Here is a 15045-nt window from a genome sequence, read left to right as displayed (position 1 = left end):
CTGCCGGTGGGAGAAGCGTCAGTAAACCACCAGGACTGCGGGGCACTTTGTAGGTGGTCAGTGCTCTGGAGACAGGTGCCAGTGAGAGCCCACAACTTTTTAGGCACCCCACAGAACCCCAGGCAGGACTTTAGTCATTCATTTCTACTTTTCTCGGTCTCTTAACAAAGTTCATTAATGAGTTACTACCAAGTTACAATTCAGGTGGGTCCAGAACAGAGAACCAAGATGGGCCAGTCATCCTCGAAAGCATGCTGCCCACCCTTGAGGAAGGATCGAGTTGATGGGCTTATGTGACTGGGGAGAGGAAGGACCTCATTCGGTGTGTGGGCCACACCAGTTGTCTTTCAATATCTGAAGGGCTGCCTGTGTAACTTCGTTCTGTGGGGGACAGAGACCGTGATCGATGAGTAGAATATACAGGAAGATAGAGCTTATCTCGAGGTAAGGAAAAGGTCTGCAATCAGAGCAGTCAGCGGATGAATTCCTTTAGGAGGCGTCAGAGGCATTCAACAAGTGCTGGGCACTTATTCGCTACGGGTGCTGTTGGGGGACAATCAAACTGAGAGCAGAGGCGTGAAGACCACGTCTAGCTTTGAGCTCTGTTTCTCTCTCTGATCGCACAGACATGGTGCTGAGGACAGTGCAGTGCGGCAAGGGGGCTGGGAGGAGAAGCAGGAGCTCTTGGCCCCCACATCTGTGAGGGGCCGCAGAACTCTCCCTTGGCTGCAGTAACTCAGCCTTCTTCCTCACGGCAAAGCCAGCTCACTGGGATGCAGCTCTGAGGACCAAGGACAGAACTGCATGGGCTCTGGGATTTTTAGTGGTTGATCTGGATGGTGTCCACTTTCACACTTTTATAATAATCACTAGAGGCCCAGTGCACAAAATTTGTGCACTTGCAGGAGGGTCCCTCAGCCCAGCCTAGACCCTCTTGCAGTCTGAGAGCCCTCAGGGGATGTCCAACTGACAGCTTAGGCCCGTCCCCATGGCAGTTGGACATCCTTAGCACTACCACAGAGGCAAGAGAGGCTCCCGCCACCACCGCTGCACTCGCCAGTGGTCAGTGCGTGTCATAGCGACTGGTCATTCCACCATTGTGTCAATTTTCATATTAGCCTTTTATTATATAGGATAATTATAATGAATTCTTGAAGGCATCCATAGGATGTGTGCTCTCTTGGAAAGAGAATAATTCTTGTATGAGGGTCTCCAGCGCCACAAAGAGCAAGCACATGCAGGGGAGGGAAGAGGGGGAGACAGGCCTGCCCTCCAGCCGCATCCTGCAGAGTTGGGCCCTGGGCCTCACCCTCAGGCACAGCACAAGGCTGCATGGCCTGCCTCTCTAGCAGCCCGACTCTCAGAGCTGAGCTGGCCGTACAGAGCCTCTCTCATCCAATCAAGGCAGGTGCCTCTGAGTGTGGAGTCAGATCAGCAGGTATGGTGGCCACTCTTGGGTGTTATTAGGTCTCTCTGCTCCTCTGGCAGTTAAGGATGGGTCGTGGGAGGATGGGCTATGGTGCAGGGAGGGAGGGTGTGAGGGTGGGGGTATGGCTGTGGAGGCTGGGCAGCAGGGAATGGACCAGATGGGGGGCAAGGTTCCTAGGACATCACCTTGGGGCCAATGACACAGGTCTCCCTGTGCCTCAGCACCCCCAGTCATAAAGAGGGCTACACTTTTCCTTACCTCTCAATGAGTCATGGGCCTGCCACACAGTAGGTCTCAACAAATACTTGTCGAATGAATGGATTATCATTACTGTTGCTGCTATGTTTATATTTCAGCTAACCCTTCACCAAGGTTCCCATTTTAAGGAACAAAAGGTGGCATCTACCTGGGCCTGATTTAGTCATTCTAAAGCCCGGGGAAGTGTTTAAAGGACACTGTGTGGAGCACCCCAGGGCAAGCTCAGGACAGCTACCCACCCAGGCTTGCCCGGCAGGGTGGGGCAAGGTCCACCTGCCCTGGGCAGTGCCCTAAGTCTCTCATCTGGCTGGGTGGGCACCAGGGGGAAGGAGAGGAGTGGCAGTACCTTGGTGGTCCTGGAACCGGGCCTCCTTTAGGGTCTTGACCTGCCACTGGGGCGCGTGGGGTGAGAGTGTTCCTTGGGACCAGCCACAGAAGCCATCCTCGAAACTGCAGTAGAAACCAGCAGGGAGCTTACCTATGGGAGGAGCACAGGGACAGTCATTTCCTGGAAGGCTGAATGCAAACGATGCCAAAGTCAAGTATAATTAGCCAGGGTGACCACATTGTCCTCACTAATAACAGCTCCCTCGATGGCTAATGATACTGATCATGATGAAGAGAGGCCCCAATCCCCAACTTGTACAGGTGCTGGTTTACGATTTTCTAATCTTCAGAAAAAACTGGTAATAATAACAACTCCACAGCAATGGGTATTGTTAACCCAGTTTTAGATATGACAAAGCAGAGGCCCACAGATGTTAAGCAACCTGACCAAGGTCACCTAGCCAGCAGGTAATCCAGCTTGAACCTAGCTCTTCTATTTCTAAACTTACACGGACTCACAAAGAACATGACCCAGGGAGAAGCCCACGTGTGCTCACTGGACTGCACTCCTAAAGCTCAGCCCAGTGGCAAGAACCTAACAGCAGCAGTGGCAGTGTTGGCCTGGAATTGGCTTGGGACCCTCAAATCACCTCTGTGTGCAGAAACACACTTGCTCAGAACTTCCTTTTTCCAACCCCCTTGCAGTGAAGTGAAGCCACCTGAGCAGTTCTGGCCAATGATGTGAGCGGAAGGGATGTGTGTCTCTTCTGGATGGAGCCTGCGGAAAGCTCTGTGTAATTCTTCAGGCTCCTTTCCCCTGCTGAGGGGCCAAGGAGACTTCCTGTTCCTGGGGATGCTGCTATATGATGTGGAGCCCCTGCCAGCCTGCGTCCCAGAGAGACCCTGCGGAGCAGAGCCCCTCTCCCAACCCTCAGTGAACAGGGCCTGTGTCAAGTTAAGCCCCTGAAATGTGGGATCGTTTATTACTGCAGCAGAACCTCGCCTATCCTGACCAAGCAATCCCAGTTACTGGAGCCTCTCTACAGCATCTGTTGGCTCAGCATAAATAGCCCCATTATCCTTTTCTCTGCATCAGACTGACCTCAGGTCCCACTGAAGAGGCCACAGTCAGCTTCATAGACCATATATTTCGCCGCTGCCCACAGAGGGAGGAGGGTAGGGGAGAGGGTTAGAGAGGGCTTATGCTCTACAGCTGACTGGGAGAACGGCTGCAGGGAAGGCGCTCAGCCCTGAGTGGGCATTGCAGGCTGTGGTGACAGCGCCCAGCAGTCCCTGGCCCGGCTACGTCCTGTGCAAGAGAGACTGGACCCACGGCGCTGTCCTTCCTCTGTCTCGCCTTCCTGGCAGTGGCAGGCTAGCACAGAGGCCCTGACGCACCTGGCTGTGACAGCACCTTCGTGAATTATCGCTCATTTCCCCCGATTCTCTGTGCATTTCACACGGAGGCAGCATTATAAATTAAAACAGGCTGGCACGACTTGGACATTTCTTCCCATTTATACCCCCCTGAAGAAGTTGTTTCCCCAAGCCCTGCATGTTCCTCTGATTAAAAATCCAACAGCTAAGGAGACCTTTCTGTTTTATTTTTTATGCGCCCCCTCAAGGGATCCCACAGCCACTTCTTTTGCAAAAACTAACTGGTGACCTTCCGGGGAGCGTCCTTTACAAGCGTGTTTGACCGGGCACTGCAGTGAGGATGCTAGCAGGTGATGGCTCCCATTAGGAGAGGAGGCAGAGCTGAGCTGGGGCCTGCAGGGCACATCACCCTCGCCTCCCCCTTTCAGGAGGGGAGGGGCAGATCTTGATTCGTGGGTGTGGGTGCTGATACCTCAACAGCCCTGGAGTGGGACACCTGCACTCTAGCCTAGCCTCTCTGTTGCATACTGTGCGACCTCAGGCAAGCACTTCCTTCCTCAGCCCCAGCTCCCTCCTCTGTGAAATGGGGTGATAGTAGCTGTTTTGAGGACAAAATGAAAGAGAGAGTGTGGAAACATTTTACAAACAGACAGGGTTGAGAAGTGGAGGCATTATTCATCATCCTTCTCCCCCGGGCAGGGGCGCTCGCCAGGGGATGTGCTACAACAGCCCAGCTACCCGGAGGCAGAGACAGTCCCTCAGCTGCCTCTCTGGAGACGCCTGTGCCTTCCACCTGCGCCAGCGGCTCTCCACCTCCTAGCCCACCTTGGTCCAGCTTGGCACAGGATCCAGGGTGAGCTGGGACTAGAAGCCCCTTTCTTTTCAGGAGGTCGGCAAAATCGGTCACTGGACAATTTATGTGATAACTAAGACCTCAAAGAGTGGGTGGGGAGGCGGTGAGACGGTATCCACTACTGCAAGCACATGGGCTGTGTGTTCAGCAAAAAGCCACTCCTAAGGAAGCTGGTGGGCAAGGGCATCAGAGCAGAGGCCCTTGGTGGGTTAGGCCGGGTTTGGGAAATTGCCACTAAGGCCAATTGCTGAGCACAACGTTGGCATACAGGGTTGGTCTAATGTCAACTCCTCCTCTGATCATCCTTTTCTGCTCTCATCCACCCCAGGCACCCGAGCAGGGCTTGGCACACTGTAGGATCGCCATACTTAGCTGCTGATGAAATGGGAGTGAGTTCAGTCCTCTACACCCTGTCACTCAAAATGTGGTCCAGGGACCAGCCGCACCCGCATCGCCTGTGAAACTGTGAGAAGTGTGGACTCTCAGGTCCCCCACGCCAACCCCATCCCCAGAATTGGAATCTGTATTTTTAACATTCCTAACATCTGAGCAGCACTGCTCTACCCCACCCTCTCCTTGGGCTGCAGCCAGATATTTCATTGGCCGGATGGCAAGTCGGGCTGTGTGTGGGTCAATCAATCCCACAACATTGGCAATTATGACACCTGATTCCACTCTAAGAGAGACAGATTTGTGGAGTCACAGAGATGTGACCTCAGCAACAGCTGCAGGAACTGCCAACTACAAACTCCAGGCCAAATGACACCACTTCTTTTCCTTCCTGTGTGACAACTCGGTTAACATTTTTGATAAATATGTGTTATACATTTCCTTGAAAATATAGAGTCATGGGGAAAAATGTTAGAAGAAATACATCAAAATATTATGGTTATCTCTGAATGTCTGAGAGGGAGGATTATGGGTGATAGTAATTTTCTTCTGTGTAGTTCTCTAGATTTTTCAAATATTTTACAACCAACATGTTTTATTTTACAATAAAGAAACATAAAAAAACCTGTTTTGCCTGACAGGAAAAGTATCCCCACTAAATAGATGAGATTATTAAGTACATGGAGGGGAAGTGAGCTGCTTGCAAATACCTAGTGAGTCAATGGCCCATCCAGGGGATGAAGCGAGAACACCTTAGCCTTTTCTGGGGAGCCACATGCCATGAGGGCCACTGCTCCACATCCAGGGGCCCTTGAAGACACCCTTCGATGGGTGATAGCGTCCTGGATGTCTCACTTGAATCAGTAACATTTAATTGGAATGAGGGAAGAAGGATGGGTTTGGAGGACCAGGTGTGGATGGACAGGTTGGTGATTAGATGGAGAAGGGCAAGGGCAATGCTGCCACCTCCATTTCAGGTCCCTGCTTATCTCAGACAGAGAGATATTGCTTGGGGTTGAGTCTGAGAATCGAGTGAAACCCCAGTAGGTGTGGGGAATTCCTTCTGGGGAGAGTGGAATGAGGCTAAATTGATGGGATACAGTCTACTTTTCCCTTCAAATTCCAACCATGGCCAAGCTTGGTTGACTACCCTGGACCAAGATTGGCAACCCTTGTGGGGGTTCCTTAGAAGATCTGGACATCCCCAACAGGTGAGCTCCTGCTCAGAGAAAACATTCGAATAGGTTCCAGACTACCTGGGAAGGACCAGGTGAGGTCGAGAGCATTGGACATCAACACATACCACATCGGTGGCATCATGCTCCAACTCACATTACAGATGAGGAAATTGAGGCCCAGGGGTGGGGATGAGTGATCTTACCCCCACCTCACTCCCTAACCTTTTCCTGGTCCCTTCCTCCTGGGTGGAAACATAGCTAGGATTGTGCTCGGCAGAACCAGCTGCTAGAAACTCACAGAACAAGAGTCTGGCTTGTAGTGGTTCAGAGTGTGGGCTTTGAAGTCAGACTGAGTCTGAATCACTGCTCAGCCACTGGCTAACAGTTTGACCGTGGACTTCAGGTTGCTCATCTCTAAGATGGATGTAATGGCATCACATAGGATTGCTGTCAGGGTGAAATAAGTTAATACATGCAAAGTGTTTGGAGCAGCTCCCAGTACATAGTAAATGCTCAATAAATGTTAGCCAATATTATTACTACTGTTGCTATCTTCACGCGGATGGTTTCCAGATCAACACCAGTCAATGTGATAGGGAAGATAGCAAATATCCCACAGAGAATGGGGCACACAAACAAGGAGAAGGATATTGGCTAGTAGTACTGTAAAGATCAGAGTGGCAAAAAGATCGAAATAACTCTCCTTCTGAATTGAACTTCTCTTCCTAGCAACCGATTTCTGTAGCAAAGACCTTGGTGGGGGTACTCTCCAGTGTGGAGCTGTCATTCGACAGCTGGTCAGAGCAGCTGCTCAAGTTCGGCTGAAAAGGCCACAGGGCCCCAGGTGCCTGCCCTCGGGCCCGCAGCTAGGCTGCCCTCCAGCTTGGAGTTGGTCCTGGAAACTTGTTAATGGCAAGTCCCTGAATGGTGGGAAAATGCCCCGAGCTTGCAATAATGGCTAGATCCTGCAGGCTCAATGCTCTAATCATGGCTCTGTTCCTGACGTGCTGTGTGACCCGAACAAATCAATTACCTTCTCTGTGGTTTCATTTTCCCAATTGTAAATCAGGGCATGCCTTGCCTGACCTGTGTCCCTGCTGGGAAGTGGGCATCAAGAAACTTAAAAAAAAAGGCAAAAGCAAAATCACACAGCTCAGAGGCACTGCTGGAAATACTGCAGAGACCAGTAACTAGAGACACACAGAGGCCTCAGCCTGGGCAGCTTGGTGGCTAGGTTCATTCGGGCCACATGCAGAGTGAAAGTCTGCGAGACAGGCCAGGAGTCAGACAGTGTGGGCAGACAAGGCGCCTACCTGCAACTCCTTACTGAGTTGATCTGAACAACCACAATTCCGCCATTATTGGAAAACTTCCCTCAAAAGTTTTGCATAAAAGGTAGTTTTTAAGTTGAAAAATGGATTTCTTTATTGCTTCATTTATAAGAGAATAAACAAAACCATTTTTCCCCCAAGGGAAAGTCTGTCCTCCAGATGACCTGGGAAACACTTAACTTTTTAAAGCTATTTTGCAGGCCAGTGTCACGGGGCTGGTATCTAGGAGGTGAGTATTGGCTGCTGTGTCTGGGCCCCACAGCACCCAGGCACGCACCTGCTGCCCGCTTCCCGACCCTGCTCTGTTGTTTCCCCTCCTGCCCCATGTTGGAGTTTCAGCATTGAGGACAGGCACTGTGTTTTCAGCTCTGCTCCAGGATCTAGCATATTTTCTAGCTCGTATCATATGTGTACTGTGTTTTTGGTTTCCCTGGGGAAAATGTAAAAACCTCTAGTGTTTACTCCTAGCCAAATAGCTACTGAGGACACTGTATTGAAGTGGAGTGAGCACTGGGCTGGGAGTCTAATGCTGTTACTAACTACCAGTGAGACCTTAGCAACTTGTTTTCCTCTATGGAGCCCAAGTCTTCCAACTCATTTATTCATTTTAGTGAACAAAGAGTCAGTTGTGCCAGGAGTCACTTGAAATATTGGTACAGGGAAGAGTACCAAACCCCATCTGCTCACCGAGAGGGAGAGAAACATGGAAACCACCCTCATAAAATGTAATGGATGTGCACCCACTAAGATGGCTAAAACAGTCAGGCAGATAATAATAAATGTTGGCAAGGATGTGGAGACATTAGAACTGTTATACATTACTGGTGGGAATGTAAGATGGTGCAGCACTTTGAAAACAGCTTTGCAGTTCCTCGAACTGTTAAATATAGAGTTATCATATGACCCAGCAATTCTATTCCTAGGCATATACCCAAGAGAAATAAAAACATCTGTCTACACAAAAACTTGTACATAAATGTCCACAGCAACATTATTCATAATAGCCCCAAGGTGGAAACAACCCAAGTGCCCGTCAACTGATGAAAGGCTAAACAAAATGTGGTTATCTGTACAATGAAATATTATTTGGCAATAAAAATACACAAAGGACTGATACACACTGAAGCATGGGTTACCCTTGGAAACATTATGCTAAGTGAAGAAATTAATCACAAAAGACCACATATTGTACGGCTCTATTTGCATGAAGTGCCCAGAACAGGCAAATCTAGAGAAACAGAAGGTAGATTATGGTTGCTTATGGCTAGTGGAGGGGGCATAGTTGGAGGAAAGTAGGGAAAGATTTCTAGGGGTTTCTTTGTGGAGTGATAAAAAAATGTTCTAAAACTAGTAGTGATGGTGGCACAACCGTGACTATGCTAAAAAGCACTGGCTTACATACTTTAAGAGAGCGGGTTGTATGGTATATGAACTATATCTAAAAAAAAAGGCTGTTAAAAAATAATGGACGCTATGGTGGGTGGAAGATACACTGAGTTGGGACAGGAGGTCCAGAGAAAGAAGAACCAACTGTCCTGTGGGGGTGGTCAGAGGAGGTTTCCCAGAAGAACCCACTCCTGAGGGGTGTCTTGAAGGAGCAGATGGGACTTGAGAAGGGACAGGGCATTCTGGGCAAGTGATACCACACACAAAGCCACGGAGGTTTGAGGGAGCTGAGAAGCAGTCTGATATGGCTGGACCTGGGGTACACAGGAGCCTGGGAGGATGAGAAAGGCGGTGGGTGGTGAAAGATGAGGATTGAAAAGTGAGGGAAGTCCGGGCTTCCAAAGTCATGTTACAGAGCTGGGCATTCGTCCGACCATGTCCTCTGTGCACGAGGATATTGAGGGCATAACTTATAAGATCTTGTTTGGTTCTTAACTTTCATGCTGTTTCTGGACCACACTGTTATCACTCCACAGATCTTAGCTCTGTCTCTTGAAGACTGTGTAGCTTTTGAAAGTTGCCACTGAGACGAGACGCAAATGGCACTGGACATAGGAAGGCTGTCCATGTTGGAATGCATGGGGTGACGGGGCAGGAGAGGGATGTGAGCGTGGCTGGGGTGGGGTGGGTAGGGCAGCTCATCTACTCACTGCAGAGCTGGTCCTCGTCTTCTCCCTGGGCGCAGTCCTGGTGGAAGTCGCAGGCCTGGCCAAGCTGGAGGACTGTCCCGTTCCAGCAAGTGAAGGAACTCTGCAAGGCCATCTTGGAGCCTGGGGATGTCCCTGGAGAGCACACAGAGACACAGGCCAGGTCAGTGTGGGTGGCCTGGCTGCTCAGATCCCAGTGGCCACACCCAGGGGGGCAGCACCAGGAGGCTGAGAGGAAGTCAAAGCCCTAACAGCCCACAACCCCCTGGGGATCTCATTTCCTAGTGATGGGGAGTAGCAGAGTGGCCAAGGTTTGTCTACGTCCCCTCAACAGTCTGGGGTCCTCAAACCCATGGCTTTAGTGTGCCAGATGGACAGCCTGCAGGTGGGGCCTCATCTGCACACAGACAGCTCTACCTTCAAGGTCGTATTTGGGGTCTCAAGGGGACTACCTGGTCCAGTGTATGTCCCCCATGTTCTTGACCCTGGATGCCAACACTGCAGTGATTCTAGAAACGTGCAGTACTCTTGGCTGTGGAACACGAGGAGCACTACTGTGAGGACCAGCCCTGGACCGGCCTCTCCACGACTGGCTGTGTGATGCTGACCTTGTCCCTTCTCTGGCCCCCTGTCTCTCCATTTACAAAAGGAGGGGTTTGGACCATATTTCTAAGGTCTGTTCCAGTTCTGAAATTCTAGATAAATATATTATCCAGTGGAGGATGGGAGAGGGCGCAGTTCACAATGAAATTGTTAGCAGTTATTTGTTTCTGTATCAAGAACAAAGTGTTATGATAATTAATTAACCTGTGACCCAGAGAGCCAGGCTCCAGGGAAGAGAAGGCTGCACTGGCTGAGCATGCCCTACCGAATGGGCACTTTGCCTGGGACCACCTAGCAAGGGCTGGAGCTTCTGATGGCACCTCCTATTGCCCAGTGTGTGGGATGCAGGAGCCTCTGGCCCATGAGGAGATGAGCAGGAAGGGCCAACCCCACGCCTGGCTGCCCTACACTCCATCCTCTTTTCTAGCTCCATCCCTGTGGCAGTCAGTGCCTCAGCAGTCTCCATCCCATCCACCTCAGTGCTCAGCTGGGTGGTGGGGAGAATGACCCAGGATCCCCACTTGGGGGTCCTACAGCTTCTCTGAGCATCATCTCGGGTGGGCTCCTCCAACCCTGGCTATGAAATCAGACTGGTCTTTATTAGATTTTATTTTAAGAAAATCTCCCAGCTGATTGTGATGTGGGACTCTCCAGTTAGATGACTTTTAATACCTAAAATTCCATGATTTTCTGGTTCAGTGGATGGTTCCCAGTAGCATGGGCACTATCACCAAGTCCAGCCTGTTGACTTCTGGAATGCCTTTGTGTGTCTCAGCACATCGGCTTTGCAGGGAAGCTAGGCAGTCTTAACAGTGCCTGTTTCCTTAGTGGGAAACTGAGTCAGAGAGCTGCAGTAACTTGCCTAAGGTCATGAAGCTGGTCCATGGGATTCAGGCCCCATGTGTCAGACAGCAAAGCTGTTCTCTCCATCTCACGGGAGGGGAGCACTGGAGGTGGCCTTGGCCCCTCTTTCCCAACCTAGTCTAGCTGAGGCTCAACTTGTAAGCTGATGGCAGGTGGCCACTCGGCCCTGTCAGATGGGTCTCCAGGCTGGCTGGGCATTCTTGGTAACTCCTGGATGTGGGAAACCAGGCCCTGCTTCCCTCAGGGAATCACATCCAAGTTTTTTTTTTTTAAATTGATTTCAGAGAAGAAGAGAGAAGGAGATAGAGATGGAAACATCAATGATGAGAGAGAGTCATCAGTTGGCTGCCTACTGCACACCCCCTACTGGGAATCGAGCCTGCAACCCAGGCATGTGCCAGACTGGACTGAACCAAGATCTCCTGGTTCATGGATCAACGCTTAACCATTGGGCTGGGCACATCCAAGTTTTTAAACCTGCTTTTCAAGGTCCTTTGTGATCTGGGCCCAAATTCCTTTCCTGTCTCATCTGTCTGTCTCTCCCCATGAACCCTGTGCTCCGGACTGAGCACCGATTCCATGCACCCTGGCTCTAGGACCAACTCTAGCATCTGCTCCCATCTTCTCAGCAGGCTGTCTGAACCTCTGTGTCCTCCCCCTCTCCACCCCCAGCCCTAGCCACTGCCTGGCCCCTAAGAGGGCTCACAGACAGCCTGCACATTAGGTTACCTATCTGTGAATGGCTGCATAATGGACCCACCCAGAGACCCACATCCTAACCCTCCACACTGGCAAATATGTTACTTTATGTGGTAAAGGGACTTCACTAATGTGGTTAAGCGAAGGACCTTTACAGAGAGGAGATTCTTCTGGATTACTGAGGTGTAACCCAAGGTTCTTTCGGAGAGCAGCAAGAAAGACAGGTTAGAAGTAGGAGATGCCATGAGGGCAGCAGGAGTTTGGAGTCAGGAGCCAGGAGATGCAGGCAGCCCCCAGAAGCCAGAAAAGGCAAGGGCCGGGTTCTCCGTGGACCCTTCAGCGGGAGCCTGCTCTGCTCTCACGACTTAGCCAGAGAAAATGACTTCAGACTCTGCCCTCAGGAACTCTAAGGGAATAAATGTGTGTTGTTTGAAGCCACCAAGCTTGTGGTAGTTTGTTACAGCAGCCACAGGAAACGAATGCACCATGTAACCCAGACTCCAGCTGCAATGGAAGACAGTCCTCGGAGACCCCGAGCTCTGAAGCCCAGCACAGCCTTAGATCAACTTCTCAGTTCCTTAACTGCTCTGTGACTAGATCGCTGTGGTTCCCTGGCCTGGTCCCCTCTGCCCCCTTCTTCCTCACACAGAAGGAAAAATGTCACCCCTATCTGTCCCTGTGCCTCAAGATAGCCTAAGTCAATGGTTTCTCCAAATTCCTCCAAATTCCAAGAGCAGGGACATGCACAACCTGTCAGTCATGTCCCCTTGGAGGCTGGGAGGTAAAATGTGTCTAGGAGCTGGGGTCCCCCTGCAGAGGTGGGGCTTTGCTGGGAGGGGCTGTGGCCTTTGTCGCAGATCACAGCAAGGACACCTGGCATCATATATAATGTCCCTGCTACCTGCCCAGCACAGGCCCAGCACTTCACCTGCCTGCTCACTACACTTCACAGTCCCCAGGACAGGGCCACTCTGTTCTTTCCGCTTCACAGACGGAAGCTGCCAACTGAGGGCCAGGGGCCGTGGCGGGCAGGTGGCCTCCAGCTGGGGGACGCTGTGTCCACCCCAGTGATGGGCCCTGCCTGCCCAGTGACACCGCCTGTCCTCTATGCCCTTGTTCCAGGGTAAAGGCATTTAGGATAATAAGAACCCCTCTTCACATTTGCTTGGTGATTTTTAGTTTTCAAAGTATTTTTTTCTAGTGTCTTACGTTGGGTCATTGTATACAGCGAGGACCTTCTTAGCCTTGTTCCCAGCCCTAATGAAGAAAATATAAGCAAAATAAAAACCCCTCTGAAGTCTTCCTCAACCTAGGGAACACGTGTAAGCTTGTTGTGTTTCATTCACACCTTATGATTGGGCCTCTTTCTCATTATGCGTTTTCACACACCAACGACTTGTCATTCCCTCGTTCAAAAAACATATGCCTATTGTCTGAAGTGTGAAGCCAGGGTAAAAATAAACAAAAGCAGTGCCCAGAATATCACCACCCAGAGGCCATCATTTCTAACATCTCAGAAGTGTTTTGGCCTATTCGTTAAAAGTGTAGACAGTTGTGCCATATGTATATATGCCTTAAAATAATTAAATAAGGCCGCAAGCTTTACCAAAGATTTAAAAATTCTCCAGAAGAATACCTTTTAATGGCTACAATACTTTGGGATACGCACCATCATTTATTTCAACAGTATTCAATGTCTGGATTGTTAGACTGTTTATCATAACTCTTTGAAGATTCTCTTTGACCATAAACCTTTGCTTGCATTTCAGAATATTTTCATAGGATAGATTCCCAGAAGTGGAATTACTGAATTAAAGGGTGTAAACATTTTCAAGGCCTTTCATATATACTGCCAAACTATTTTCTAGAAGTTAATCCAATTTACACTCTCCCAGCTGCGTTCACACATGCCTGCCCGTCTCACTACATCCTGGCCAACCCTGAATAGATCAAGATTTTTTATTTTTAACTAGAGGAATTCCCCTGCTGTTTTATTTGGTATTTCTTTGGTAGTTAGTGAGGCTGAATATTTTTTTCACATGTTGCTAGCTTTATTTTACTTTTACGTTGCCAATTCCATCTGCTGATTTATTTATTAGGCCCTCCATGTTTTCATATAGAATTGTATGAGATTATGAATAAGGATGTGAAATTATTTATTGTATGCTTGACAATTTCTCCCAGGATTTTGTATGTTTTTGTTCTGTTTATAATGTATCATGATATACAGCAGTTTTAAGTTGTACCTAATTCAAACCTATCCATGTTCTCCTGGGGAATTCTTCTTTTTTCTTTTCTGCTTAGTTTGTTTCATGTGGGACTGGTTATGTGTGGGTCACCCTTCCCAGTCTCTGGGTTGCCCTCTCATTGAGGAACATCTTCACCAGCACCCCATCTTTCAGTAATAGGGACCCAGACCTCATCTACGACACTCTTGTAGATTCTCCCATCCTCCCCTCCATGAACCCTCCTTTCACTTGGACTTCTACCACTTATCACTTCTTGCATTTAACATGGCGGGCATTCTGCCTCATGTGATAAGCAGTTGTTTGTATGCTGTCTTCCTCACCAAACTGTAAGTGACTGGCAGGAGATATTGAGTCTTATCCGCATGAGTCTAAAACAGTGCTTTGTATAGAGATCTCTCCATCCCAATACTTAGGAATTGAACTGAACCTATGAATTACAGGCGGAAAGTTTTATGCCTGTTTTATGGTTAAGGATACAAAGGCTTAGCTTGGTTACATGGTTTGCTGAGGGATTGGTGAAAATCCACATTTTTGACAGATTGTTCTCTATCCTTTGTATTGTGTCTGTCTGTGGGGTCCCCAGGTGATAGGTGTCCTCAGGAGCAATGATTGTGAGTACAGAAGGGCAGGAAGTTGGCATCCCTGCCCTTCACCCCAAACCTTGACAAAGGAGAGATCTGGTGGTGGGAGGGTAGTGCTGCTCTCACTCTCTGGATGCCCCAGAGCTAATCCCCAAACTTCTCTTTTCTCAGTTAAAGCACAGCCACAGCCCCGAGAAGCCGTTCCCATCAGGCCTGCTTCTACCAATGCCTCTCCACCTCCTCCCCCTGGCTGGAGACGTCTCAGCTCCCTGGCATCGCAGCCGCCATACCACAGAGAATTTTATGCTTGTGAGGGATTCAATTAGATGTATGCCTGGTACTCTGATCTCTACTGCCAGCCAAACTCAAAACTAATGAGGCGCAACAAAAAACAACTGCTCTGTCTTCTCAAGTTCTTTTTTTATGGGGCCCATAAATTCCAAGGAAGGAAGTACCCTTGGTGAATGATTTTAATCAAGGTCCTGAGCTTCTTAAATGGCATCTTCTCTGTGGTTGTGAAGTGACTCCTCTGGCTTATGGAGGATGGGAACCTGAGGCCCTGGCTGGTCACAGCCAGCCTTGGGGCAGTGGATCTTCTTGCTGGCACTTCCTGATGCTTTCCACCTATGGGCGCCAGTGAATCCTGATAACCATTGGAACACCAAGTGCCCTAATCACAGGATGCTTAGGGAGATCTGAGATCAAGCTGCTCTGGGGTAAGTTGGTGCTTGGGGATCTTTTGTTAGTAAGGATCGTCTAGGTGGGAATTTATTTATCTTTGAAATAGCAGTTCTTCCCAGAATAATGATGTAA

At 49.5% G+C, this 15045-nt stretch overlaps 1 protein-coding gene across 1 annotated transcript in view; it reads right to left on the bottom strand.

The window, feature by feature from the left end:
* LOC308525922 (ALK tyrosine kinase receptor-like) overlaps window positions 1-15045 on the bottom strand; it is a gene marked incomplete at both ends in the record, with an annotated part of 170439 nt that overhangs the window by 64686 nt on the left and 90708 nt on the right. The window contains 2 exons of the mRNA XM_081100794.1: window positions 2034-2165; window positions 9240-9371. Coding sequence (XP_080956920.1) covers window positions 2034-2165; window positions 9240-9371 — 264 coding nt within the window. The remainder of the gene's footprint in view (window positions 1-2033; window positions 2166-9239; window positions 9372-15045) is intronic.

Source organism: Myotis nattereri (assembly GCF_964212035.1).
Source record: "Myotis nattereri genome assembly, chromosome: 10".
NCBI classification, from domain to species: domain Eukaryota; kingdom Metazoa; phylum Chordata; class Mammalia; order Chiroptera; family Vespertilionidae; genus Myotis; species Myotis nattereri.
This window is presented reverse-complemented; position numbering and strand designations above follow the sequence as displayed.